Source organism: Ambystoma mexicanum, chromosome 3p (genome assembly GCF_040938575.1).
Source record: "Ambystoma mexicanum isolate Mex_15411 chromosome 3p, UKY_AmexF1_1, whole genome shotgun sequence".
Lineage (NCBI taxonomy): Eukaryota > Metazoa > Chordata > Amphibia > Caudata > Ambystomatidae > Ambystoma > Ambystoma mexicanum.
The window spans coordinates 157,532,906-157,560,689 of NC_090925.1; the positions used below are offsets into that span (position 1 = coordinate 157,532,906).

The window sequence follows — 27,784 nt, forward strand, 5'->3', positions numbered from 1 at the left end:
TGACAAAAAGTAATGTATATTAAGTTTTGCATGCAAAATACCTACAGACATTTGAAAAAAAGCCCACTTTGTTTCTATGAAAATGTTTCTGTATGCCTGAGGCAAACCCTTTGCTTGCTGTGGGACAAATATCACAAAGAACTCCCCCATGCAAAGCCTGGTTTACAACTCCCCAGATATTTTACAACTACAATGAAATGTGGCTTGCTTGAAGGGTGTGGAAAATCAGGTGTCCTTTAGACTTACTGGCCCTCATTACGACCCTGGCGGATTTTTTCCGCCATCGACGGACTTTCCGGCCATGGCGCAAAGTCCCTTTACGCCATGGCGGATGGCGGACTTACCGCCCCATTCCGAGGTCGGCGGGGCGGTAAGTCCCCATTGACCCATTTACCCTTCCCCATTCCCATTTCGGCCCCATAGGGTATAATGGGAGTGGGGAAGGAGTTAATTACGCCACCGTAAAATACGGTGGCGTAATTAACACCAAGGTCCCAGAGCGCCATGGTTTTTTCCGCCCGCAAAAAGCGGGCGGAAAAATGACCATGGCGCTCTGGGAACTCGTAGTTGGCGGTAAGGGGTCGGCGCAGCTAACGCTGGCGCAGACCCCTTAGCGCCAGGGTCCTAATGAGGGCCACTGTCTCTGGAGGACAATTTCCCTTAGCTTGAGCATGACCACTATCAGTAATTGGGTTTGGGGCAAGAAACAGCGCATTACTTGTAAGAAATGAGATTGGAACTACATTTCCCAGCAGTATGTGGGCCAGCATGTAGTTCTATGTGCATTCGTGCTTCGAGCCAGCTACAGGTAATTATGGGCTTACTAAACCACCGGCCGCCCATGCACTGGTGCAGATAATGAAAGATTGTGCAGCACGGGCAGCCACAGCGTTTGTATGTGAGCAGACGAAGCACAAGAGTAGAATGCTGGCATACTGATTGAAAGGCCCGGGTCATGGCAGTGGGCAGCATTGCCCCAGGCGGTAACACGTTGTTTCGCGTGTGAGCAGACGAGGCGCAGAGCAGGATGTTTGCAGGCTGATTGAAGGGCTGGGCCATGGTGGTGAGCAGCGTTGGCCCAGGCTGTAACACAGCATCATACCGCAGAGTCCGGGTGATCTCACGAGTCACCCGGACATGCAGATAAGAGCCTAGCATTTCTTACGGTGTTGGGGCAGAGCTCACTGAGCTATGTTCATTTATGTATGAGTATGGCAAATCTCTAATCCTGTGATTTAAAAACGGTGAAATTAGTACAGAGACACGTGTTAGTGCATTTTAGGATTGATGCGTATCCTACATTAAGGAACAACATAATGGACACTCTCAGTTACATAGTATGATACAAATACCCGTTGGGAATACTGGTATCCTGAGAACGGATGCATGCTATTAGTTGCTTTGAATAGGGACATTAAGGACAAGTACCCCAGAAGATTGCATGTCAGATAGAAGTGACTTTTCCTAGTTAATAGGTTGAAGAGCACTTCTCAATGTATCTGTGCTGTGTTGCTTTTGTTGCTTTTGCTAGCCCAATGGGCCATGTGTATTGTTTCTTCATTTCAGGGAAATTCCCTGAATTTCTTGTTTGTGCCATACAGCTTGCTGCTAACCTCATGTCTTGCATTTGGGTCCATGTACGCTTTATGTTTGTATTCTGCTAAATCACGTTTTATGTTAAGTGAAGTCAATGTTCCTTCATGTGTGTGCAAGTGGAGGATGCAGGTAATATGATGCCTAGGTTATGAAGTTAGGCAGGAGTTATGAATGATTAGCAAGTATCAAGTGTGGAGGTCAGGATTAGGAGTATAGCAATTGAATGTGCTATAAGTATAGGTATGTATGTTTTCTCTTACCCACCTTTCCTTTATCTGTCCACACCCTTTCCCAAACTCTGTCTTCCCCCCACTGGCTGCCACGTGGTTAGCTGTGTTATTAAGATTCAGGCGCCCGTGCCAACCACAGTGGAAGGGCTGATCTATTCTGCTTCTGTGGTTCGGGAGAGGGGTCGATACCCTTTCATCCCTTTAAGATTTTGACAACCACAATGTAGAGGGGCTTTGTGAAGACCGGTGCTACCATTAAGAGAAGATGAACTTTGAAAGATATACAAGAAATGGATGCCTTCCAGATGGAAATAGTGGTACCCTCGAGATATAAGCAGACAGGCCTCGCGATATAAGTGGGTCGGCCCGGCTCATTCTCTACAGAGGGGGATCTCTGTGTAGAAAATGCATCCCCTCTTTACAAGCTGTAACCAACTTCAAACAGCCAACTTCAAAGAGACTATTTAGGACACTGGCCCAGAGAGACAAATGGCCTGGAGGCAGACAAGTTCATGTGTGCACAGGTGAAAATTCCCTTTGTTTAAAAGGACTATTATCATGTACGCCTTTTTCCCAGCAACCATAAGTCAGATTTTCATTATCTACGTGTCATTTTTGTAGATAATTTTCAGGTGATTTTGGTGATTTAAAATGTATCCACCTGTATCTCAGGGAACAGTAATGCTCCTCTAAAATGGGTTTCAGGCTGAATGAAAATGTTCCAAATGTGAGAATTGGTGAATGGGTGGAGGGTAAAAATAGGAATATGGGTAATAAATGACATGTTCATAACTGTTATACTTTCTGTAAAAATGACAGAACATTGCCACACGGCCATGCAGCATAGTGCGAACCTGGCTGTCATTTTATTTAATTTCCCATGATTAGCTCATAAGGAAAATACACATATAGTATAGTAGTTGCTAGGAAAAGTATGAGATTTTGCTGCATAACTAGTTTTTGCCAAACATTTGACACAAGAACAAATGGATATTGCAAATGTAGCTGCCATATGTCTGTTCAAGACTTTTAAATCAATCTGTAGAGAGATGGGCTGGAGTTTGGAGATGAGAGAAGGGGAAATCTTGCAGGATACTCCCTCTATATTGTAAAATTGATGAAGGTCGAGAGCTGCTGAAATTTACCATCAAAGGAGAGCTGCTAGAAATCACCAGCTGACAGCAACAAGGAAACACCAGAAGAGATTTCAGAAATTGCATTTGGGTGCAGCTGTCTATTGGAGCTGTCTGATGCTGGAGAGGCCTAAAAAACAGACTGAACCCTATGGTGGAGAGCTGGGGGCCATCCTGGGGAGAAGAGTGACCAGATTCCTGCCCTTTCCTTCTAGAGGGCCCTGACATGCAGAACGCTGCCCTGAACTTTAAACAGAGGTTTTCTATGTAAGTAGAACTGAGACCTGGGAAACCAAAAGGTGGGAGAGGCTGCTTGCCTTGGATACTTTCCCTTTATAATGGGCAGGGGGCAAAACTGTGTAGATCCTTAGCCAATTTAAGTACAAAATATTAATTTCATAAATTCCCCATTTGGCAGAACACAACAGTGTGATTTTTGTTAAAATTCAAAATTAGCAAAGCTCACTTACCAGTGTGCGCTGAAAAACTATAGCCTAAAGTTTAATTGGGTAATCCTTTTTGTCCTGTTGAGCCTGACTTCTTTAAAGAAGAGTGGTGTCTTTTTTCTTCAATAAGTCCAATCTTGTTGTCCAACTTTGCCCTTACACAAGCCATCAGGTTGGGGGGCGGTTGAAAATACCAAATTCTCCAATCATCCCAATTTTACCCAACCAGCTTCCCCAACACAGGCATTTAAGTGGAGGGGGTCTGGTATCCAAAATTCTTCAATCATCCCAATTTCTCTGTTAGTATTCCCCAACCCCGACCATAGTAGGGGGTTCTTAAAAAAAACGTTAAATCACCCTGTGTCTATTTTAAAGCAAAAGTGTGAGTGAAATAATAATTGCCATATGCAATTGTGATTTGTGTTCTTTTCAACGTACTAGTGTGATGTATTTATGTTGAGAGAAGTTTAGTGTTTTGTGCCACAGATAAAGTGGTGTTTGACATTTTAGTGCGAATTTCGTAACATTTAATTCAAATGAATATAAACATATTTCCTGTACCCTGGCCTGGTTATTGGTTCATTGGTAGCTCAGGGGGAGGGACCCAAGGGGTATGATATGCATCGGAAATAGGGCTGATGAAAAGAATACATTAAACATTTTGTTACACACCTTGAGTGGGGAGGGAAGGAACTCCCTAGGTTGAGGGTGGCCTCTCAATAAACCTTTACAGCAGTGAGGTATTGAATGTGTCTGAGTTCTGTGGAACCGGAGGGTCACTGTTGTATTTCGACAAAACAACCGGGCTGAGGTTTTCACCATATCAACACTTTGGCCATGTAATGGACTGTCAGCACAGCAAAGCCCTGTGCATGAGTTTCTGCATAGTGAAAAATATGTTCTTTGGGCACACAGTGCTTGGCTACAGATGGAAGGATTAGCTCAATAGGATCTATCAAGAAGAGGAGTGGTGGGCAAGGGGAGGGAATGTGAAGAGGGATAGACAGCTGCAGAAGATTTATACAACCGTGCACATGTTCGTGTGCACACACACACACGCGCAGACTGCTAGGAACTGTGTGGGGTGAAACACTTAGACCTTGGTTACTGGATTTCCCCAATGTACATCAAGTGACAGGTTTCAGAGCACTACCACCCATTTGTCATTCAAGGCTTAGTCCTGGATCTTTGCTTAAATCCCCTATGGAATACAAACATGGAAAGAAGGTTTTAAAGATAAATAATGCATAGGATCACTTGACATCAGTGACCATTGTTTGGGTCTATGATCCTGAAACCACTTGCACTATAATATTGTGGATGCTTGAGATAAGTGTTGAAAGCAATATCTCACTTGGGTCCAGATGAGCTAGAGTCCCAGCAAAGGTTGTTATTTCAACATTATGGCATGTGAACCAGGGCACAGAGATGGCACTAAGCTTGATGAAGCGTGCATTGTTGGCCTCTGTTGTAGAGTTCGCCTGTCCTCTGTAATGCCCTCGCATGCAGGAGGGGAGTCTCTGGGAGGCATGCCTGAGGGTGAATGAAGCTGTAGGATGCATCCATATGAAGGATGTGGCAGCGGTTTGCTCTAGGATCTAGGAGCTCTTGGCTCTCGTATGATAGTGCAGCCCTATGGGTCCTTCTGTTGACCTCATGGAGGTTCTGAATGTAACACTCTGACTACTCTGAGTGTCATGATGAGCTGAGGAGCATACACAAAATACAGCATCCAGTGTTAATGGAGTAAGGCAGTCCCACAGAGACAGATGGTCTTGCATTAAGGCACATAGTGAAACAACTTGCAAAAACCCGCCTCAGGGCCATGACATTGTTAGGGTCTCTCACTATGGGTCATTAATGGGACATATGATATGATAAGTCATTTATAACGCCCGTGTACAGAAGTGTTTATAGGTGCGACAAGACAAGGGAGGGAAGACAGGGAGGACATGAAAAACAATCTTACTAGGACTTGTGTCATTCAGATTGTGTAAGTGCGACAACCAGAAGTGTAAGGGGAAAGGGAGCAGGAAGTGCAAGAGAGAGGGGAGGGGAAAACGGCAGCAATGCTCTGAGTAAGTGCAAGGGACTGTAGGGTTACAGTTACAGCCCCTAAGTGCATGGTAGGCCTGGAGGCAGTGCAAGGGTGACTTATCGAGAAAGAGCCTTGTACCCAGTGAGACTCTGATGGTAGCCAAGCAACCAGTCAGCATAGCAGACAGGACATAAGGTAGTTCCGCAGGGGAGGGAGAGAGAGAAAGCAAAGGAGAAAAGGAAGGTTTTGAGCTGATTCCGGAACATCTGGTGGTACGGCTCAAGTTTGAGGGGTTCAGGGAGGCCATTCCAGGGGGAGGCACATGCAGAGGAGAGTGATCTAACAACCACTCTCTGCCTGGAGAAGGATCTAAGCCTTAGAGAGTTGGAGGTAGCTGAGCAAAGGACTCGAGAAGGAAGGTATCTTGGAAACGTGCATTGGATGTAGTGCGGGCCCCGGCACGAGAAAGCCTTGTGGACAATGAAAAGGGTCTTGAACTTCATCCTTGTACTCAGTGGGAGCCAGTGGAGAGATTTTAGGGTTGGAGAGATATAGTCCCTGGGCTTGCGGCCAAGGATAAGTCTTGATGTCCTGTTCTGGATTAGTTGCAGAGGGCAGAGAGTAGAGGAGGGCAGATTGAGAAAGAGGCTGTTGCAGTAGTCCAGCCTAGAGAGAACCAGGCTCTGGAGACCTTCAGCTTCTGGGGGAAAGTGAGAAAGGGAAGAGTGCCTTTGATGAGGTGCAGCTGATAGTGGGACTTCTTGGCGATGTCTGAGATGTGAGGACAGAAAGAGAGGGAGTCGAAGATGACACAAAGGTTTTTTGCCTCGCAGGAAGATGAAGGAAGAGGGCCCAAGGCAGGCGGCCGGAGCGAGAGAGGGATAGCAGTGGCAGGGGTCCCAATGAGAAGGATTTCCGTCTTACTGGCATTAAGGCAGAGATCATGGGAGACACACCAATCCTGAATCATGGATAGACAGTCAGGAATGAGCGAGAGAGGAGAGGAGGCTGAGGGGAGCCTGAAGAAAAGCTAAGTGTCATCCGCATACCAGTGAAAGTTAGAGGAGAAGGTAGAGATCCGGTGGGCCAAAGGTGGTAGAGGTTGAAAAACCAGGGCCAGAGGATAGAGCCCTGGGGAATGCCACAGGTACAGAGAGAGGTGGCAGAGAGAAAGGGACCAAGTTGGACCTGGGAGGAGCAGTCCAAGAGGAAGGAGGTCAGCCACTCGATGGCCTGATCCGTGATGCCCTGGTTCTCACAGAGTCGATTGATCAGGATGGTGTGGTTGATCATGTCGAAAGCAGGGGAAAGATCAAGGAGGATGAGGATAGAAGGAATGCTGGAATCAAGGTTAGAGAGAAGATCTTCATGGTGTTCAGGAGAGCAGTTTCCGTGCCTCTGGCAGCTCTGAAGCCAGACTGATGGTCGTGGAGACAACCAACAGATTCAGTGTGGAGATTAATTTGGGAGGTGGCCAGCTTTGCCAAGAATTTGCCTAGGAAAGAGGTGATGAAGATTGGGTGATAGTTTGCCGTGCAGGTAGGATCAATAGATGGCTTCTTGTTGAGGGTGTGCACAAGGAAGTCTTAAGGGGAGAGGGGACAGTTCCAGAGGCAAAAGAGTGATTACAGTAATTGGCCAAGGCTGGAGCAAGGGTGTCAATATGATCCTTGATGGTTTTGGAGGAGAAGGGTAGCACCTGATTGGATGACACTTTCATAGATCAGACATATCTAGAAACCTCATTAGGTGTTGTCGGAGAGAAAGAGGAGAAAGGAGGAGGAGAGGGAGAGATGGCCAAAGGGGCACAGAAAGAGGAAGAGGGAGAGGAAGAGGCAATAGAGGACAGGATGTACTGAGTTTTAGAAGATAAGTGAGAGAAGTGAGAGGCCATAGCTGTACAGAGGTACCGGGAGGGAACAAGAGAGGAAGAGACTGCAACAGGATTGGCCAGTTCCTTGCAGATTTTGAAGAGTTTGGCTGTTTTGTTAGAGGCCACAGAGACGCAGGCTTGAATGTGTGCTCTCTTCTTGGACAGGACAGAAACTCTGTATTGCCTTTGGAGAAGGCGGCAGACCAGTTTGTCAGAGGATGCGCCCAAAGACCTCCACTTCCTCTCAGCCACCCTGCACTTGCGTTTCAGGATGGCGAGGTCGGAATCATACCAGGAGTTGCACTTGGAGGTAGGCTTCAGCCAGATTCTTATGACAGTGGCAAGAATGTCCAGGGTGTTGGAAATAGAAAGATGCAGATCAGAAAGGGCTGTGTCACCTTGTGAGCCAGATGCAGGAGTAGGAGGAGCAGAGAAAGTAGAGGCAAAGGCATCCACTGACACACGCTTCATGGGCTGAATTACAGCGAAGGTAGGTGGCAGTGCTGGTGGGGATTTGCCTGAGGGATAAAGAGTTTCAGATGAGAGGAGAGTAGAAAGTGTCAGTCCAAGAGAGAGGAGAAGTGAGAGTGTTAGAGAGGGTGATGTCTGCGACATACGGCTCTGTGGGTGCAGAGGCAGTGTATAAGTGTAATTGGAAATGGAAGTGGTTTGCGCAATGGACCTGGATTATTGTCGTCATTACCTACATCAATATTATTTTTCATTCTACTTCTCCTTTCACATCTTTGCTATTCAATTTGCTGAGCAATCTTTGTGTTTGGTCAATTCTTCATGAGGTTAGAGGGCAGCTGGGGTACGTTGCCCGACTGCACTACCCAAACTGAGCCGCTGTCTTGTCTAGCTGTGAAAAGTGTCTTCCAATTGCAAAGCTGCTACCACAGGACCATATAGATATCAAATTCTCTTGCGGCGTGGAGGAGAGGAAGACCCCTGAGGTGAGGCTATCTGGGCTTTTCCACTGATCTGCGGCCACTGGCCTGCTTTACACTGGAGAATGATTTACCAGGGTGAGGCTTGTGCTATAACAGAGCACATCAGTGCACATGTCTGCCCGCCTCACCTGTCTGTTCAGGTTTGTAGATGGGCTTGTCTGTCTGCACAAACATGAGACTGTCTGAGGGCTCAAGCAGGATGGACCTCTTGCCGTGGAACTCCATAGTTTCTCCTTTCCCGTGGAGGGTGACGTAGGCCACCTGGAGAGAAGTCATTGCAGGGACCTGGAAAAAGAGGAACAACAGTTTATTTTTATTAAATCACAAAAGTTATCTCTAACACATAAAAGGAGCCCAGAAAAACCTGTTTCCTTCTGTCCCTTTTGTGTGAAGATGGGGTTTGCATGTACGGGTAGTTGGGGGTCAATGACATGGAAGAGGTGGGGATGAGGCTCTAGATATGTTCAATGTGTGTGCTGTGGATGGGTGGCAGGTATGATGTTCATGTAGTGTTAATTGCGGCATTGACAAGTTGGCTTGAGCCTGAGCCCTGGACGTTTTGAGCGAAGAGAGATCCTTGTACTCAGGCCTGAAAACAGCCACGCCTGCCTCGCCAGCAATGAATGTTATTATTAGCCTGGTGCTTTTGTCCTGGGTGCTACATGTGTTTTGTTAAAGGAAACTGAACCTACAAAATGGCTGATGGGAGGAATAGTAAAAGGTGGGGAGTCCTTTTACTATTTCTACAACTCCAAAGTGTGGCCACAACATGCCAGAAGAAAAGGCTGGAGAAAACTGCAGGCAGGTGAGTGGGAGAATGTCGCTGGGGAGGGTTGGGGAAGGGCTATGGGGTGTCAAAGGGAGTGGCAAAACGGTGGAAGGACAAGCAAGAGACAGGGTGGAAGGGGCGGCTTGGGTGAAGGATGAAGAAATGGCTGCAAAGTGGAGTGGCGCCACACGGAGGGATGGGACGTGGGGTTGTACAGTCCAATATCAGCAAGTGTTTCTAGCCTCCTTGTATGTCTCCACTCCATACATACCAACCCTCCCGATTTAGGTGGGAGACTCCCGATTTTTCAGTGAAAAATCGGCCGATTTTTCACTGTCTCCCACCTGAAATAGCTGTAGCCCCAATGCATTCCTATGGGGAATTTGTGGTCTCCCGATTTCCCTTTGGAAATCTCCCTCCCAGCTGTGTCTGAATGTTGGCATGTATGCCACTCCCCTGATGCTTATGGGTGGCACATATCTGTATAGCCAGTCACTCCCAACTCCTCAGCTATTGTGCATCGTGCCCTTTAGTTAGATGTTCCATAATCACTGCCTTCTGCATGCATAACCAGGGTCCACTTCTGTAGTGCAACTGGCAGCATTCGTTGACCACCTTCATTCACCAAATGTCCCCTCTGCTCATAAGACACGGGGGGCCTCGATGGAGCCGCTACCCAAGCAGCATAGGGTCCGTTCTTGGTGTGTGGTAAGCTTCTATCTTACCCCAGTGGCCCATGCTTACCTGCAAGTCCCAGCAGTGCTCCGTGTCCTTTTCAGCCACAAAATTATGGACGCAGCTCACGTTCTGCTCACTGAGTTCCAGCATGACGTTCAAAGTGAGGGGTTCAGTCAGGTTGGTGAGGACCACGCAGGCCTTCTCCGTGTGATCGCCATGAAGCACAGTTGGCACCAAAAGCATGTACTTGCTGACATGGAGAGACAAGAAAGACAGACATGAGCATTACAATTAGTAATAATTAGTATCAATACTACTGTTTCTCTCCTACTATTCCTTTTATTATTATTATTATGTTATTGTGATCATCGTCATTACTATTATTAGTATTTTGCCATCATTTTCATAGGTGTGTAATAAGGATTCATAACACCGCTATGTAGTTGGGGAGAGTTGTCACATGCGTGAGTACGTAGCAAAAAGCAGGTATTAGAAGAGAAGTACATTTCTGATTGCTGGAAGGCGTCCTATAGGAAACCATGAAAAATATATTTGACTCGCCTCACTGACGTCACCAGCAATAGCCTGGAGAATACAGAGCTGTGATTTGCATAACTGGCTGCAGGATTTCGCCAGACCTATGGGGCTTTCAAAGCTGGGATTCACCTTGCACTCTCCCTCTCTAGCTGCAGGTCTGACACACATGGGATTCATAAATGCTGCTACATGACTCACCAAAGGACTCCGGAAACTCAAACACATCACCCCACCCTCATGGAAGTGCACTGGCTACTGCTGCAAGCATGTATCACCTTCCAATCCTGCTGAATCGTCTACGAGGCCGTTGCCCTCAATTCCCCAAGCTTCCTCACTGGCAAGCTCAGCTTCTCCAGAGGCCTACGGTCTACCAGAAGTAAGGACATGTCCAGAGTGCAGACATGATTTCAGCTGGTGCATGAGGGAAAGAACTAGAAGACACGCCTTCTCTGTCAACGTCCCAGATTTGTTACCTTCTCCCTGCCTACGCAAGACTCACCCCTCGCTTCTACATTCATAACTCTCAATCTTATGTTTCTCCAAGGTGGGTGAAAACATCCAATTTTGTTTTGGGCGGGTGAAAGCCAATACAAGTGTAGGGGCGTGTAGGGGGCTTGGCAGGTGAATACATTGATTACAGGGCGGGGGACTTCCACCAAATGCGTGTGAATTGAGGGGCATGTATATTTCAGGAATGAGTTTAAGACTATTGTAGAGGAGCAGCTGCACGCCTCTGCAGGAAACCCTGCCCCCTACCTCCCATATGTTGGAGACCTGAGATTGTCCCGTATTAGACACCTGCAGTTGTGCCAATATCGCAGCATGTGTTCGAGAGAAGATACCCATTTAGACAACCCTACTGAATGTATCCCTGAAGTGATGACATCCTAAGGGAGGAACTCCCTGAGGTAATATGAGAAGGAACAGAGAAAAGAAGTCAGTGACATCACAAGAAGAATGCACAACTTCTAAGGATATTTACTAAAGAGAATGTATGGATCCTAAAGAAACTAATGACGAAGTAAGGAAGTAGTATGATGTCACCTCTGATGTATTTTTGATATAAGAACTATGTTTTGTGTGGAGATCGCTGAGAGAAATCGATTGTACGTCTGTTGATGTTCTGAGTTGGTTCGGTTATTACGATTCAGAATGTATCTGTGTGATCCCATCCATCACAAATGCACGTTCCTAAAGGGCCCTAAACTCACGGTCCTCTTCAAGCAATGGCTCCCCCTTCCACCTAGGTAGACAACTAACCAGAGTCAAGGTGATCTGCTCCCAACTGTTTCTTCCCCTGGTTGATTGCAGACCCCTTGCTGCCCAAGTACACACCTTCCCCCTCCCCCATTGTTAGATCGCAGTATTGTTGCATCTTTGCTTCGCTCACTGTATCCTTCCCCATGACTTGTAAAGTGCTCTGTTGTTTCCCAAAGCACGGTCCACTCTCAATAAATACCATTACATTAATAATAGTAAGAAATCGTGTATACAAACACTGGGATAAGAGGGTCCCCAGAATATTGGGGCACAAAGTGTGATTCAGAGAGAAATAAAGGAGCTATAGATATTTAAGTGTAGACAGAGGAACATAAGGAGAAGGTACAGATCGACTTGTCCCCCATACATCAGGACAGGCACGGACAAAAGGAAGCAGTGTAAGCAAATGCCCGGGGGAATTTCTGAAAATGGAAGCCGTGTTTGTCCCCCTCTGAGAAAGGCCGTGACAGCGTGACAATATCTTTTCTTTATTTTATTGCCAAATGTCTGATGGCAAACATTCAACACCCGATGACTCCAACCAGCACTGAATCGCCCATGTGTCTATCTATGATTTCTCTCTGTCAGTCAGGAAGATGAACCTTGGGCTAGTCATCTCTGATGCAGGCTGTGTAAACAAGGTCTCAGAAAGCTCTCAGGTGCAAACTCAGCATTGTGTCACCCACTCAGTGAAGGGTCAGAGGTTTGTGAATATTGCAAGTCGGCGTCTGTTGCCTGCAGGTCAGGATCGATGAAAAAGTGAATATAGGGAGAAAACATGTGTGGGCAGTTGAAAATAGATTGGCACAGCCTTTATCATTGGCTTGAACCAAGCTCTTACCTGTCACATTAAACTCCAGTTTTCAAAGGCCATCTGGCAGCAGGTAGCAGGTGCAGCGGGTGCCCTTGTATGAGCTGCCCCAGAGATGCTGTAATGATCGCGGTACCACTCATCCACCAGGTAGACATGTGTGTTTGTATATTCACTCAACTCATGCACAATGCAATCCTTCCTAGCGCCTGCATCTTCTGAATTTTGTGAAGCTGAGGCACAGGCTTCTGCAATCCCAGTTTTAGGAATTCTCCTTGTTGCTGCTTTCTAGCCTCATTCTCTGAGACCGCAACATATTTATTTACTGGCTCTTTCGGAGGTAGTTTTCCCACCCCACGTCCACTGCTAGTCGCAGTTGTCATAGTAACAAGGAGTGGTGAGTCTCAGTGGCTACACATACAGGGAATTTGCCCCTATTTCTACCTTTTGTGTAGCACTACTCCCTCCCTTAGCGAGACTAGTGCAGGGGGTCGACTAGCCCCTATTCCTTCTTCTATGAGGTGTATTTCTCATTCTTGTTGACAATGCGTTCCTGGCAGGCTGGGGGAAAGAGTATGTTTATTTTAATTTACTTAACCGGTGCACTGCTTCCTGTGAACCTTTATTTTTTTTGCCAGAATGGTGCCTTTTGGCTACCAAAGCGTCCACAATGGTTAGCCTTGTCATTTAAACCGTGTGTGCAGGCCACTGCTTTTGTTGTCTGTCTCCTTCCACTCCAGGGGTAGAACATGGCCTTACACAGGCAACCTCTTTGCAGGTTCTAACCAGAGCCTGGGAAGGGCTGCTGCGTACTTGGAAATGGTGAAGACTGGTTTATGACCAAGACAGATAATCCACAGCTTGACCTTGGTTGACATTACAAGTGCCTCTGAGCTGAATATCTAGGACTGGATAACTAGTCAGAGTTTGAATGATGCATACGGTTAGGGAGAATTCTCAGTTTCTGTGCCAATTCCCTTTAACCTTAGCGACCCCCAGCCCTTTGCCTCAATCAGGGACCTTTTTGATTTTAACCTCCTGAGTGAATGGTCCTTTTTGTCACCCACTCATGCCTTTTTCCTCTGACTAAAACTGTGTGTTTCTTATGTTTTTATGGAGTCTGGTAAACTTCCTAGGCATCTGTGTTTTATATAGTGACACACAACATCCTTTGTGCAGTGCAATGTTTAAAATCCTTTTCTTATGTGAACTATAGTTCCCAAGAATAGTAGGACAACTTTTGTATTACTTAACTTTTTCTTTTGTGGGTCCAACACACACCACCTTATGTGGAGTGATGGGGGGTTACATAGTAACTCCTTATCCCACTTCTCATGTAACGTTTAGTTACATTAACTAACTTGAATGGCTGGTGGCAGTGGTTTCATTTTACTGCCTTTTGTGCAATGTATCTGCAGGCTGATTTCTCAGCTGCAGCACAGCACCCAAGGGTGACCATTTTACCAAAATGGCCCCTGTCTTCTTTTCTCACTATATCGTGTTTGCTAGTTTCTTCTGGGTTGTTACTCTGTTGTTTAAACTAGGTTTAAACTAGGTTTGAGCCCAGGCTCCAGTGTGTCTGGGAAGGCAGGAAGTGTGGGAGGAGCCTGAGACTTCTCTGTCCTTTGTTTGTAGGCATGCCTGATCGAAACCAGTTCCAATTGGGCGGGTGGCTGTCCTAGAGGAAGTCCCCCAGCTGTCTGATTGACAGCTTAGTGCTGTGAATTAATTGGATTTCGCATATAAGGCCAGGGTTTTGGGACTACAGGCAGAGTCGAATATCAAATTCAAAGAAGAAGATGCAGAGAGAAGCCAGCAGCACTTTCCAGAACCAAAAAAGCACAGGTGAAGCCTTGCAGCTGTGATGACCCCATGTTCCCATCAACAGGGAAGCTCCGCCAAGGATGGCTTCTTCCTTTAGGCTAGTGGGTCCAACTAGCCTCAAGACCTGCTTCGTTCTGGGCCAACCCCTGAGTCGCTGAGACCTCCCTGGCCTGCAATTTACCTATACCCGTGGTACCTAGCCCATCGACAAGTACAACATCTTCCGAAGGGCGAATCCAGGTGAAACATCGCAGGCATCCAAGTGAGTCTACAAAATCAAGAATTCTTGGTCCAGAGTGCCCTCAACAGAGTTCAGGACCAAGCACATTCCAACCGGGGATATTCATTCTTCTTGTGCACTGAGAAAATGGCACCGAAATCACAAAGAGCCACTGATACAAGTGGAATCCATTGCTGCAGAGTCCCTCTCAAGACTGCTGCTGCAGAAGCCCACCAGACATTCCTCCTTTTGTCACCACGACCAAGATCAGTAACAAGGGTCTGCACTGCTGCATCCAGAACAAAGTCAGCTGGAACATCTACTTCAATTCTAAGGTACTGTGGGGCTTTGGGTTTAACCACCTTTAGCCAAATCTAGTGCTTCCTAACTTGGGTAGTGCTCCTTTCTATCCTTTTGAATTACTGCAATTAACTTGTGCAGGCCTAACAGCTTGTGCACCTCAGGTAGGCTCACTTAGCACCTGGATTTTTCTTCAAGGAAATACTAACAGTTCAACTAACTTTTTTTTAAAGAAGATTGCATCAGAACTAGAACTGTTCTATTGACTTTGGCTGTCCTGGCTCCTTAAAGGCATCCCTTCTGAACCCTGGCTTTGGCAGTGCTTGTTCCCTATAAAGGTTTTAATTGTTTGACACTCTTATTGCTGGGAAAATACTTCCTAAATCACTCTGGGAGAAAAGACTATTGTTACAGTCCTACAGTGTTCTATTCTACTCTAACACGTTTTCCTCCCCCAGTGCTTAACTGAGCCCAGCAGAGTATGCTGAGCACCGATTGGCTACTGATCTGATTTTAGCCACCTATCGTGAGCCGGTAGGCGAAGCTGGCCCACTCCTACCAAGGCCCAGGGAAACAAGGCCAATACCTGTGCTAGCCTGTCCTCAGCCTTCCTCGCCGTTCACCCAGAACCTCTGCCCTTTTTCTGGTCCACTACCCTGTGACCATCAGCACCGGGTACTGAGCCCTCGCAAAGACTGACTGCCACTGACTCTTTGATACAAACATGTCGCTGTAAGTCTAGCAATTCTATTATTGATTACTTGCGCTACACTGCCTTGTTTTACCTATGCTCCACTATCTACCTGTGCTATCTATTAGTATATTAGTAGTAACTATGCTGCAGTAGAGTTTAGGTTCACTCTGCACCTTATGCTTTTCCTCATATCCGTTCATTGCAAAGAACTGTAAAGGTGTAACTTATTGTCTGCAAGCCACAATATTGCCCACCATGATTGTAGCTCGAGCAAAGCGCAATGCCTCTCTTGTATAATCTGCCTCCCATCTAGCCTATCCGATTAAGGTTTCTCATCCTAATATTCACCTTAACCTAATTGCATAGTATGCCTAGCTTGTATACACGTGATGAAACTGTATTTTGTAGCTCCCAGTATTCTGCTAGCCAAACTGTATTGCCTACTGTGCTGAAACTGCTGTATCCTGTAGTACTTTTGGCAAACCGCATCTAGCCCCCCTGCCAGAACTGTTTTTCTGCACTCACACAGCTGAACTATATGATATGCCTTTGTTGCTCTGCCCTAGGCCACATGTGCCATTTTGAGTGTACCTATGGTCGCTTATAGGCCACATTTGCCCTCTTGACTGTGCCTCTTGCTGTTCGTAGGCCACATTTTACCATGCTCCTTACCAGGCTTACTTACCACTGTGAACATATGCGTGTTAGCACATTGTATTGCCCACTACGATCTGTGACTACAGCACTTGACTCTGACTATTGCCTAGCCTATTGCCTAGACTATTGACTAGCCCAGTAGTGAAGTTAGAACCTCTGAATAGTTGCTTTACCCTTATCCTAGTCCACTGTGCCCTAATCGAGTGACCGCCTACTGTGCCAGGCTTAGGATCTTGTGCTCTCAACCCACTTATCCATATGACATATTATATAGTAATACATCCTCAACTCTAGCAGAATGCATTTTAGCACAACCCTATTAACATACGCCCCACTGCTGTTATTACAGCTTATACTGGCAACTATGGACCAATTTAAACATGCACCCTGCCCTACTCTCCACAGAAACCCTAGGCTTCGTGCTAGACTCTTCACCCTCTACGAACCGCAGTTACCTAGCAACCCCTATATGAATCGCCGAACCAGACTAGGAGCTAAACGCAACCTAAACCACAATTACCTGCCAGCACCTTAATGAAAGAACCCATCCCGGTTACTTCTAACACCAACTGTCTACCTAATACAATCTCCATAACAGGAGCACTGATCAATGCTAGATCAGTCGTGGCCCACGCCACTGAAATAGCTGACCTCCTTACCTTAGATAACCTTGACCTCCTAGCAGTCACAGAAACCTGGCTACATGACGCAGCAGGTCCAGCAATACCCAAAGAGTACCAACGACTAAGACTAGACCGCCCTAACGCCAGAGGTGGTGGCTTAGCCATCATTGCCAAATCCAACCTGAATGTGAGGTTAACAACACTGCCCACCTTAAAATCCTGTGAACTCCTGGCCGCTAAATTACCAATATCCCCATGCCAAACCCTAACTATTTATCTCATTTACAGGCCACCAGGGCCCTTAGGCCCTTTCGAAGAGGAATTATCCAGCCTCTTAGCAGGCAACACAAAAAAGTAATCCCAGACAATGATCCTTGGCGACCTTAACCTAGTTCTTAACGACCCAAATGACAAACAAGCGCAAACAATCGCTACCATGCTTGAAGGACATGGCCTCACCCAAAAAGTCCTCACCCCCACCCACGACAAAGGGAGAATACTAGACTGGGTAGCCACCTCCAACTGCCCTACTACTTTCACTAAAATTACACCCCAGCCTTGGACTGACCACTTCCTCATCAATTTCTACTTAACACTTAACAAGATGTCCAGACTTGAAAAAACAATGGCACCATCTGTTCCCACTAGATCCAGAAAAAACATTACACCAGACAATAACCTACCCCTGCTCCTCCCAACCATCAATGCCTTGCTATTTGATTCTGACCCAGACACCATGGTTAAAATATACAAGGACACCATGGCCATAGCCATGGACACCATCGCCCCACTGAAAAACTGTAAAAGTAAACAACAATCCCACCTTAATACTTGGTTCACCCCCCATCTAAAAGAACTGAGACTCGGAAAAAGGAAGCTTGAAACTGTATGGCAACACTCCCCTACAGCTGAAAATAAACTTAAACTGAAATTGTGCGCTACACATTATAAGAAAGCAATCATCCAAGCTAAAAAAGAAGTCTATAACGACCGAATTTCCAAAGCATGCTCCAATACAAAGGAACTATTCGCAATCTTGCGAAAACTCGAATCCCCCATATCACCACCTGATAACGTACCCAAAGACAAGCAATGGTGTACAAATATCCAAAATGCCATTGCTAATAAAGTAAAAATACTACAAACAAAAATTGCTATAAAAAAAGCCTCGCTCCCTCTTAGTGAAATTCCCCCCACGCCCACGCTCAAACCTAACCTAACACCCTTCAAATTCTCTAACGTTTCCACACATGAAACTGAAAAAATCATTGCCTCACTAAAACCATCCAATTGCAAAGGCGATAACTGCCCAGCCCAGATAATCAAGGATGCCGCCAGAGACTTTGCCCCCTTCGTCACTAAACTCATCAATGCCTCCTTCTCATCTAGCACCGTCCCAGGTAGCTTAAAAGAGTCCTGGGTTCTCCCCCTGCTTAAAAAACAAACCTTAGACCCCTCCATCCCCACCAACTATAGGCCCATCACTACTGTCCCTTTGCTCCTAAAGATAATTGACAGAGTGGCCTATCTCCAAATCCAAAAATACCTAGAGACCAACCAACTCCTCGGCACTCGTCAATCGGGCTTCAGACCGCAACACGGCACTGAGACCGCCCTTATAGATCTCAAAGCCCAAATTGAGAAGCTCAACAATAAAGGAAACACAGCTATGCTACTCCTCTTTGATCTGTCAGAGGCTTTTGACCTAGTGGACCACACAGTACTCTGCAAACACCTAGCGTCAGCCACCCACTTCTCAAGTGAAGCCATAGCCTAGATCCAATCCTTTCTCGACAACAGAAGCATGCAAGTCTTCTCCACCTTAGACTCTGCAGACCCTATCCAGACAACATGTGGAGTCCCACAGGGCTCTTGTGTCTCGCCAACGATGTATAATATGTTTACGAAACCTCTATTCGACAAATTGGACAGACTGAGTGTCACCTACACAAATTATGTAGATGACACCCAGATCCTCATCCCCCTTTCAGGCAATTTCACTACGGATACAGCTTTAATAAACAAAATGTACACCCTCATTCAGGCATGGATGGCAACCCATGGCCTCTGTCTGAATGATGAAAAAACAGAGATCCTCATTCTAGGCTCACCCAACAACCTAAAAAAACTTGATTCCAACTACAGCTCCTTCATTATCGATGGCAATATAATCCCCGTCGCCAAAGAAGTGAAAACCCTTGGTTTCTATTTGGACTCCACTTTGTCCCTAAGGAAACAAGTGAACTCCCTGGCCTCATCCACAGGCTATACCGGTAAACTTATTAAAGCATGCAGACCCTTCCTCTCACCAGCTAGCTGCATTATCCTAGCCAATGCACTAATCCTCTCAAAACTGGATTACTGCAATGCACTTTATGCAGGCACAAATAAATACATCATCAATAAACTTCAAACCCTACAAAACAATGCGCTCAGAACGGCCCTGAACCTCCCAGCTAGAGAGCACATCTCGAATGTGTGGAGAAAATACAACTGGCTAAAAATTAGCGATAGGATCACCTTCAAAATTGTCACACTAACATTCAAATGTCTGAACAATGCAACCCCCCCATACCTTACGGATAGAATAATAAGAAAAACCACTGCACGACCAACCAGAACAGCCAACTCTTTCTGCCTCCAAACCCCTAGATTCCGACTAAAAAACAAGAGGTAATAGCTTCCCTGTGCAAGCAGCCCAGCACTGGAATGCCCTACCAGTTGAACTAAGAAGGGACCAGTCCTACAACAGCTTCAGGCACCATACCCGCACCTGTCTTCGACACAGTGACCTCTGAAACCCGTGACCCTGAGTATTGTGACCTGATGACACACATACCCCTCCACTCTTACATGTAAAATGTACATAATGTATTTACTGTATATAATTTGTTACATTTCCACCCTTACATGTAAAGAATGTACATAATGTAATTACTGTATACAATTTATGTTACCAACAATCTGTAATATGCAACCTGTAACCAAGTTCTAAGCATTCTTGTTATTCTGTGCGCCCAGCTACCCAAGGGTTTTCGGGCACCCTATCAATAAACAAACAAACAAAAAAACAAACAAACAAACAAACACTCAATATTGTATGGTGAACCATAAGGGCTACTACTGACCTTAACTGATGTCACTCTGTGTGCTGGAAATGTTTCAGTACAGCAATAATTTACTTACCTATATAACTGCAGCTTGAATAACTTGATTCTGAAATTCTACTTGATGATTACTATTAGTTGCTACATAACCTAGTGTGATTCAATCGCTTTATGTATGTACAAATAAATAATTTTAATATAACATTTATAGGTGTAGGTGTACACTTGCATACTTGTGATTACTGATTTAATTGCACTGCTCTACAGCTCACAGTTCCCCTTCTAAGATAAGGCTGGCTGCTCACCCACTCTACCGACTTGTGTAGTACAGGCCTATGTTAAAGGTTGTGCCACTAATACCAAGCACATAAGTCTTGTAAGGTCCCACAGCAGAAATCCCACACCAGTTAGACTCTACAAAATCTTACCTAATGCATGCTTCATGGTTTTTTGCTCCTGGATATTAAGTAAAGCAAATAATCAAAATCCCAAGTCAACCCCCACTCTTCCATTTTTTTTCACGTCCCCAATCCACTCTTGCTCAATATCACCAGCTGATTTGTAAATCTCGGTTAAGTGGGCCCTCCACATTTCTTCCGATATCAGGTTTATTTGGGACCCCGTTTGAACTTTATTGTTGTCTTTAATTAAGTTCCAGAAGTTGTGCGAGTTGTTACTAGCCATGACCGACAACATTTTACGGGCATCACTCTGGGAAATTAGGTGGCGGTGGGGTCATAGCCAAGCCTGTTAAGCCACATTCAGACGCTTCCTACTCATCCTGTCTTCTTGGCCGGTCTCCTTAAGGGAGATCCGTAGCTTTCTCCTTTTAAGCAAGATAACCCAGTCAAATGTGTGCCTGTGTAACATTTACCCGGTTTCCTGTTGGCAGCCGATTATAAATCTGCGCCCAAATCGCTTGCACACCCTTTCCATCAAACCCTTCCACAAAATAGCTTTTGAATTCACCGGAGGCCAAAATACTTCTAAAGGCTGTCATTTTGTACTCATTCCATCTTATTTTGTTTCTCCCCATGTTCACCTCTAGGTCAAAGGTGTAACCTCCCGAGTCCTGCTTACTAGAGGGAACTGTCCATGCAATTCTAAGTGGCAGATGGTCGCTCATCAAAGATTCCACCATGGACAGCGACTCAAACTCTGGTTAGATATCCTCCTAAACAAAAACATCATCTAGGATGTTGCTTTGAGACCCTTCACCCATGTGTGGTGTGTCACTTCGTCACCATTAATGTTCCCATTGAGGATTAATAAAACCCATACCTCCATGAGGTTCCCCCAGGCCCGCCTCCTACCCCGACCTATCTTTTCGATCCCAGAGATACTTTTACCAGCTGGCCAGTCCAAACACCTACTGGCCACGTCTCCACATGTTATGATAGAATGTAGGCCTCTACCAACACAACTAAACCGAATCTCTACAACTGATTCCAACAAATCCTGTTGGGTGATTTTTGCGTTGTTCCAGTAAATAAATATTAACAGGGTGTCAGTTCTACCGGGAAAGTTTTCTTTGTTCCAAACAAGTTTGATTCCCTGGATGTAGGGATTGGGATTGGCCAAGCTTAAATCATGCAGACCCTTCCTCTAACCAGCTAGCTGCATTATCATAGCCAATGCACTAATCCTCTCAAAACTGGATTACTGCAATGCACTTTATCCAGGCACAAATAAATACATCATCAATAAACTTCAAACCCTACAAAACAACGCGCTCAGAACGGCCCTGAACCTCCCAGCTAGAAAGCACATCTCGAATGTGCAGAGAAAATACAACTGGCTAAAAATTAGCGATAGGATCACCTTCAAAATTGTCACACTAACATTCAAATGTCTGAACAATGCAACCCCCCCCCCATACCTTAGGGATAGAATAATAAGAAAAACCACTGCACGACCAACCAGAACAGCCAACTCTTTCTGCCTCCAAACCCCTAGATTTCGACTAAAAAAAACAAGAGGTAATAGCTTCCCTGTGTAAGCAGCCCAGCACTGGAATGCCCTACCAGTTGAACTAAGAAGGGACCAGCCCTACAACAGCTTCGGGCACCAGACCCGCACCTGTCTTCGACGCAATGACCTCTGAAACCGGTGACCCTGAGTATTGTGACCTTATGGCACACATACCCCTCCACTCTTACATGTAAAATGTACATAATGTATTTACTGTATATAATTTGTTACATTTCCATCCTTACATGTAAAGAATGTACATAATGTAATTACTGTATACAATGTGTGTTACCAACAACCTGTAATAAGCAACCTGTAACCAAGTTCTAAGCATTCTTGTTATTCTGTGCGCCCAGCTACCCAAGGGTTTTCGGGCACCGTATCAATAAACAAACAAACAAACAAACAAACAAACAAACAAACAAAAAAACAAACAAACACTCAATATTGTATGGTGAACCATAAGGGCTACTACTGACCTTAACTGATGTCACTCTGTTTCCTGGAAATGTTTTAGCACAGCAATAATTTACTTACCTACATTACTCCTGCTTGAATAACTTGATTCTGAAATTCTACTTGATGATTACTATTAGTTGCTACATAACCTAGTGTGATTCAATCGCTTTATGTATATAGAAATAAATAATTTTAATATAACATTTATAGGTGTAAGTGTACACTTGCATACGTGTGATTACTGATTTAATTGCACTGCTCTACAGCTCACAGTTCCCCTTCTAAGATAAGGCTGGCTGCTCACCCACTCTACCGACTTGTGTAGTACAGACCTATGTTAAAGGTTGTGCCACTAATACCAAGCACATAAGTCTTGTAAGGTCCCACAGCAGAAATCCCACACCAGTTGGACTCTACAAAATCTTACCTAATGCATGCTTCTTGGTTTTTTGCTCCAGGATATTAAATAAAGCAAATAATCAAAATCCCAAGTCAACCCCCACTCTGCCATTTTTTTTCACATCCCCAATCCACTCTTGCTCAATATCAGCAGCTGATTTGTAAATCTCGGTTAAGTGGGCCCTCCACATTTCTTCCGATATCAGGTTTATTTGGGACCCCGTTTGAACTTTATCATTGTCTTTAATTAAGTTCCAGAAGTTGTGCGAGTTGTTACTAGCCATGACCAACAACATTTTACGGGCGTCACTCTGGGAAATTAGGTGGCGGTGGGGTCATAGCCAAGCCTGATAAGCCGCATTCAGATGCTTCCTACTCATCCTGTCTTCTTGGCCGGTCTCCTTAAGGGAGATCCGTAGCTTTCTCCTTTTAAGCAAGATAACCCAGTCAAATGTGTGCCTGTGTAACATTTACCCGGTTTCCTTTTGGCAGCCGATTATAAATCTGCGCCCAAATCGCTTGCACACCCTTTCCATCAAACCCTTCCACAAAATAGCTTTTGAATTCACCGGAGGCCAAAATACTTCTAAAGGCTGTCATTTTGTACTCATTCCATCTTATTTTGTTTCTCCCCACGTTCACCTCTAGGTCAAAGGCGTAACCTCCCGAGTCCTGCTTACTAGAGGGAACTGTCAGTGCAATTCTAAGTGGCAGATGGTCGCTCTTCAAAGATTCCACCATGGATAGCGACTCAAACTCTGGTTAGACATCCTCCTAAACAAAAACATCATCTAGGATGTTGCTTTGAGACCCTTCACCCATGTGTGGTGTGGCACTTCGTCACCATTAATGTTCCCATTGAGGATTAATAAAACCCATACCTTCATGAGGTCCCCCCAGGCCCGCCCCCTTCCCCGACCTATCTTTTCGATCCCAGAGATACTTTTACCAGCTGGCCAGTCCAAACGCCTACTGGCCACGTCTCCACATGTTATGATAGAATGTAGGCCTCTACCAACACAACTAAACCAAATCTCTACAACTGATTCCAACAAATCCTGTTGGGTGTTTTTTGCGTTGTTCCAGTAAATAAATATTAACAGGGTGTCGGTTCTACCCGGAATGTTTTCTTTGTTACAAACAAGTTTGATTCCCTGGATGTAGGGATTTGGATTGGCCAAGCTCTCTACTTCCACCCAGACCTTCTTAGATACACCTGTCAACAGTCCCACCACAGGGCACCCCCTGTCACCTCTAATAGCTGGTGTAAGAACAACAAAGTACCAATCAATGATGGGAGCCTCTGACAACCAGCACTCTTGGAGGGAAAACAAGTCATAGTTTAACAGATCCACACTGTCAGGCTGAAAAAAGTGTGAAAATCCCCTACAGTTCCATGAGCAAACGTACTGAAATGTCGCCCACATTTTTACGCCTGTAATCAGTGCGAGTTTGGGGGCGAACAAAATACTGACTCCCACTGCTGCATTCAAGCAGAGCAGGTGTTGCAGGGGTGTCCCCTGCTCTCCTTGGGCACAGTAATGGGAGTCGGGTGTTGCGAGGGAGTTAAAAAAAAAGCACCCTGCAGCGTCAGCTGTGATCCATGTTAGTGGGAGGATCTGACGCAGCAGGGATAGAGGAATGTTGGCGGCACACAGGTGTGTGCCGCCATAAATGTAAGTGGGGTGGGGTATTGGGGGGTCGGGAAGGGGAATGCGGGTCAGGGGATGCAGGCAAAGTGATCTATCTGATCATTGCGCCGTGCCGTAATTGGCAACGACATTTCCGTCGGCGCATTTACGAGCAGTGCCGTGATCACATCGATTTGTTCCAAGACATCAAGGCAACCTGTGTACACACACCACACGTGGTACCCCCTTAATGCTGGGCCACCTGGCCTCGCATTTATGGTGGCCGCCGCCCAGGACCAGTCTTCTTCCCCTACTGCGTGACTTAAACCCTCCACCCGCACTGTGAATTCTCTCCCATTATAACCAGTCCCTGAGGCCATCACTTCTAATTGGTAGTTTGTAAAGGGCAAGGCTCTAATCACGTCCGCTTCAGCCAACTCCTGATTGAGTACCATGCTGGAAGTGAAATTAAGGCTCACCTTGTCCATATTAAAACGGTAACAACGGTTATCCCTTGAGGATAAGTCAGCTAAGGCATGTGATTTCCACAGTATGGCCAACACCTTGGAGCGATTACAGACAACCTTCTTCTGATCCAGGGGTAGATTATACAGGACCACGTGGTTATTCACCTCCCCCCTAGTAATTTCCACTAGCTTGTCTAGGTCCCACCCTTACTGCTGATTTGCGTTCCTCGAGCGTCATAAACGGAGCTGGCCTAGGATTTAAATCCCTGACACGGGACCCCTGTTTCTATTAAATCTCCCCTTGCGCCTTGGATAACTAGGCTCTCTGTTGTGTTCCCCATGAATTGCACCTAACCAGCTCTTTCAAAAACCTCGGGAGGGGCCTGTGTCTGCCGTTTCCTCCCCACAATTTCCCACTCTATCTCGTTTTCCGAGTCACACCTTGTATCAAAGGAGTTAACAATTTGAAAATGCGATTCTACGGGGGCAACCACCATTTCCTCAATGTGGTCATCCTCCCTCCTCTCTTGTGATGAAGTCATTTGGGGACCCCCACTTTGTTCTACTGCCCGCTGCCGTCACGCTCTGTTTCGGGGCTGGGGTGTAGATTAGTTCTGGATGAACTGGGTCACCCAATTTCTGTCTGTTTTTCTTCAATCCATTTTTGTTCTTTGATTTTGGGCCCATTAAATTGTGAGGTAGCAACGCTTTGTCTTTTTTTTCCCCTTACTCCGGTTGAATATCTCAAACTTATCCGGCACTAAGGCTACCTCTTCCACACTTGGCTGGTCAGGTTCAATCTCATTTAACAAATCTTCAGCTACCTGAAGAGTAGCTGGGGACGTCTGGTAGGAATGGTGTGACCTTTCCCCACCTTCTCTAGTTGACACACCCTCCTCATGGTCTCAGGTTGACACATCCTCCTCATAACACATGGCAGTATTAACAACTTCCTCCACCACAAAAGAAGACATTGACAAGACACTCAAGGTGACGGGAAAAGTCACTGATGATTGCTGCAGTTCCGCCTGCCCCTGGTTTAAGGGTGAGTGGGCCTCTAAACATCTTATGTAGCCTTCGATATTTGAAATTTTTGTCATTATGGAAGCAAGCTTTTTTTCTTGATTTGCCACCACGTGAACTAGATCCTGTTAGTTATTCATTACGGACAGAGCAAGTTCAAAGTTCCCTGGCAACCGATGGCATTGTAAGCATCATCTGTCTCTAGTCCAGCTATGGTGGTTGTTTACCACACGGTGACTCTTATTCAAGGGCTGATTACAGGACTTTACAGATGCCGGTGGAACACCACCAGGAGACTGGATGGGACCCTGCAGTTTCTTTGGGTTGCCACACAGCGGGGGCCTGGCCATAAAATGCCATCTCACCTTTTGGGCCGCCACCCCCTCTGACCTGGGCAATTTAGGTACCTCCACCTTCGCTGACACCGCTTTAGGAAAAGCAAAACTGCAGCACTCTGCGTTACCCCCAAAAGGGAAAGGTAGTTTCACTGGGCCCACCGGTATTGGCTCCACAGGGGGAGAAAACTCTACGGGTTCGCCATCCTGAACCCGATCACTATTAACAGCAGCACCCAACTTTCTTCCCCCCAAGTTTTCTATTGTTACCCCTGTCTGTTTTTCTCATGCCTCCCCTCGGACTAGAACCTTTTTGAGTAGGGGAGTATGTAATGGAATTTAGTGTCCGCTCCTGCCCATCTCTTGGGAAAAATCCTCGCTGGAAAAACACTATTGTCAGGTCTCATGTATACGCCAAAGTGTAAGTGCTCAAAAGCCACCAAGCAAACCATCACCAAACCTGGCACTTCACTGAGTGCTGCTGCAGTAGACAGCAGTGTAAGTCGACAAGTCCTCTTTCCTCCTCTCTACCTCCTGGCAATTGGAGAGGCGGCTCGAAGGTATTACCCACAGTCGCTGCTCTACTGATCCATATAACACAGAAGGAAGTGCATTAAGGAGTTCACTTAAAGTGTATTTGCAGGAAGAGAAAAAAGAGCGATACAAAGGTTCCAAGAGAGGACTTTCACCCTTAACTTTCTCTCCAGATTAAGTAGCCACTTAGAAATGCTATTGGGGTTTATATTTGACGTTACCCACAGCAAGCAACACCAAAGTCAAGGAGCTTATGCGGGTGGTAGAGGGTGGGTAGGTTGCATGGTGGACTTGTTGTTTAATCAGGAACAAAAACGTAAACAACACACTTACTGACAATTCTCACCTCAATAGCGCGGCTGGCAAATGCACCTAGCAGAGACAGCGAGAGGCAAACGGCAAGCAGATCAGTTGTCACTCCGCACAGACTGCACAGACTGCCAGCTAACTCTCCAACTCTGCTCCGCTCAGCGGTAAAAGAGGGTTTTTAAAGTCAAGCTCCTCCTCAAGTCAATGGACACGGAAAAGACACTCAGGCTTCTCCAACTGCACAGACGCTCAACTTTCTCTACAACTCTGCTACCTTATCAGAGTTTTGAGTAATGTTAAACATGGAATACATAGCTAATAATTCCAAACTTACTACATACTTGTGTTAGTACAAACAGTACACATGAAGACTCACAATGCATACAAATCCGAAGCACATACAGGGAAACTAAAGTAAGGAAGAAAGAACAACATCACCAGAAAATGTCAATAACATTAAAATTCATCATCATGTATACACATGAATTGTGTGTTTCAGGACTGCTTATTGCCCCCATATATGGGCACCATAAGCTGTGACCAAACCCTAAGGAAAGTACTTTAAGAACGTACAACATGGTTAATGTCTATATATATATATATATTTTTTTTTTTGTTTTGAATTTTAATATTCTGACTGTCAGTGAACAAAACCACCTGGCCTAGATATGTCAGTGAACAAAAACAAGTAGGCTAGATATGTGATGTCATCAATGACATTTGTGATGTCATCTTTGATGTCCTGGTGTTAGTCTTAACAGTGCACAGTGGTGGTGCAAGTTATGGTTGCTTAGCTGGTGAATTTCTGGTGTTTTTCCGTTTTACTTGTAACTCTCAAAGGAGTTGGTAGGGCCTGGAGGGCGATAGATAATGGGCAACGTTATGGTGGAGGTATATGAGAATGTAC

General features: G+C 45.7%; 1 protein-coding gene across 1 annotated transcript in view; it reads right to left on the reverse strand.

Annotated features, from left to right (window-relative positions):
• LOC138580190 (alpha-2-macroglobulin-like) overlaps positions 1 to 27,784 on the reverse strand; it is a 273,947-nt gene that overhangs the window by 235,475 nt on the left and 10,688 nt on the right. Inside the window, exons 2-3 of the mRNA XM_069650527.1 lie at positions 9,783 to 9,966; positions 8,398 to 8,554 (exon numbers count right to left, since the gene is read on the reverse strand). Of these exons, the coding sequence (XP_069506628.1) occupies positions 8,398 to 8,554; positions 9,783 to 9,966 (341 nt within the window). The remainder of the gene's footprint in view (positions 1 to 8,397; positions 8,555 to 9,782; positions 9,967 to 27,784) is intronic.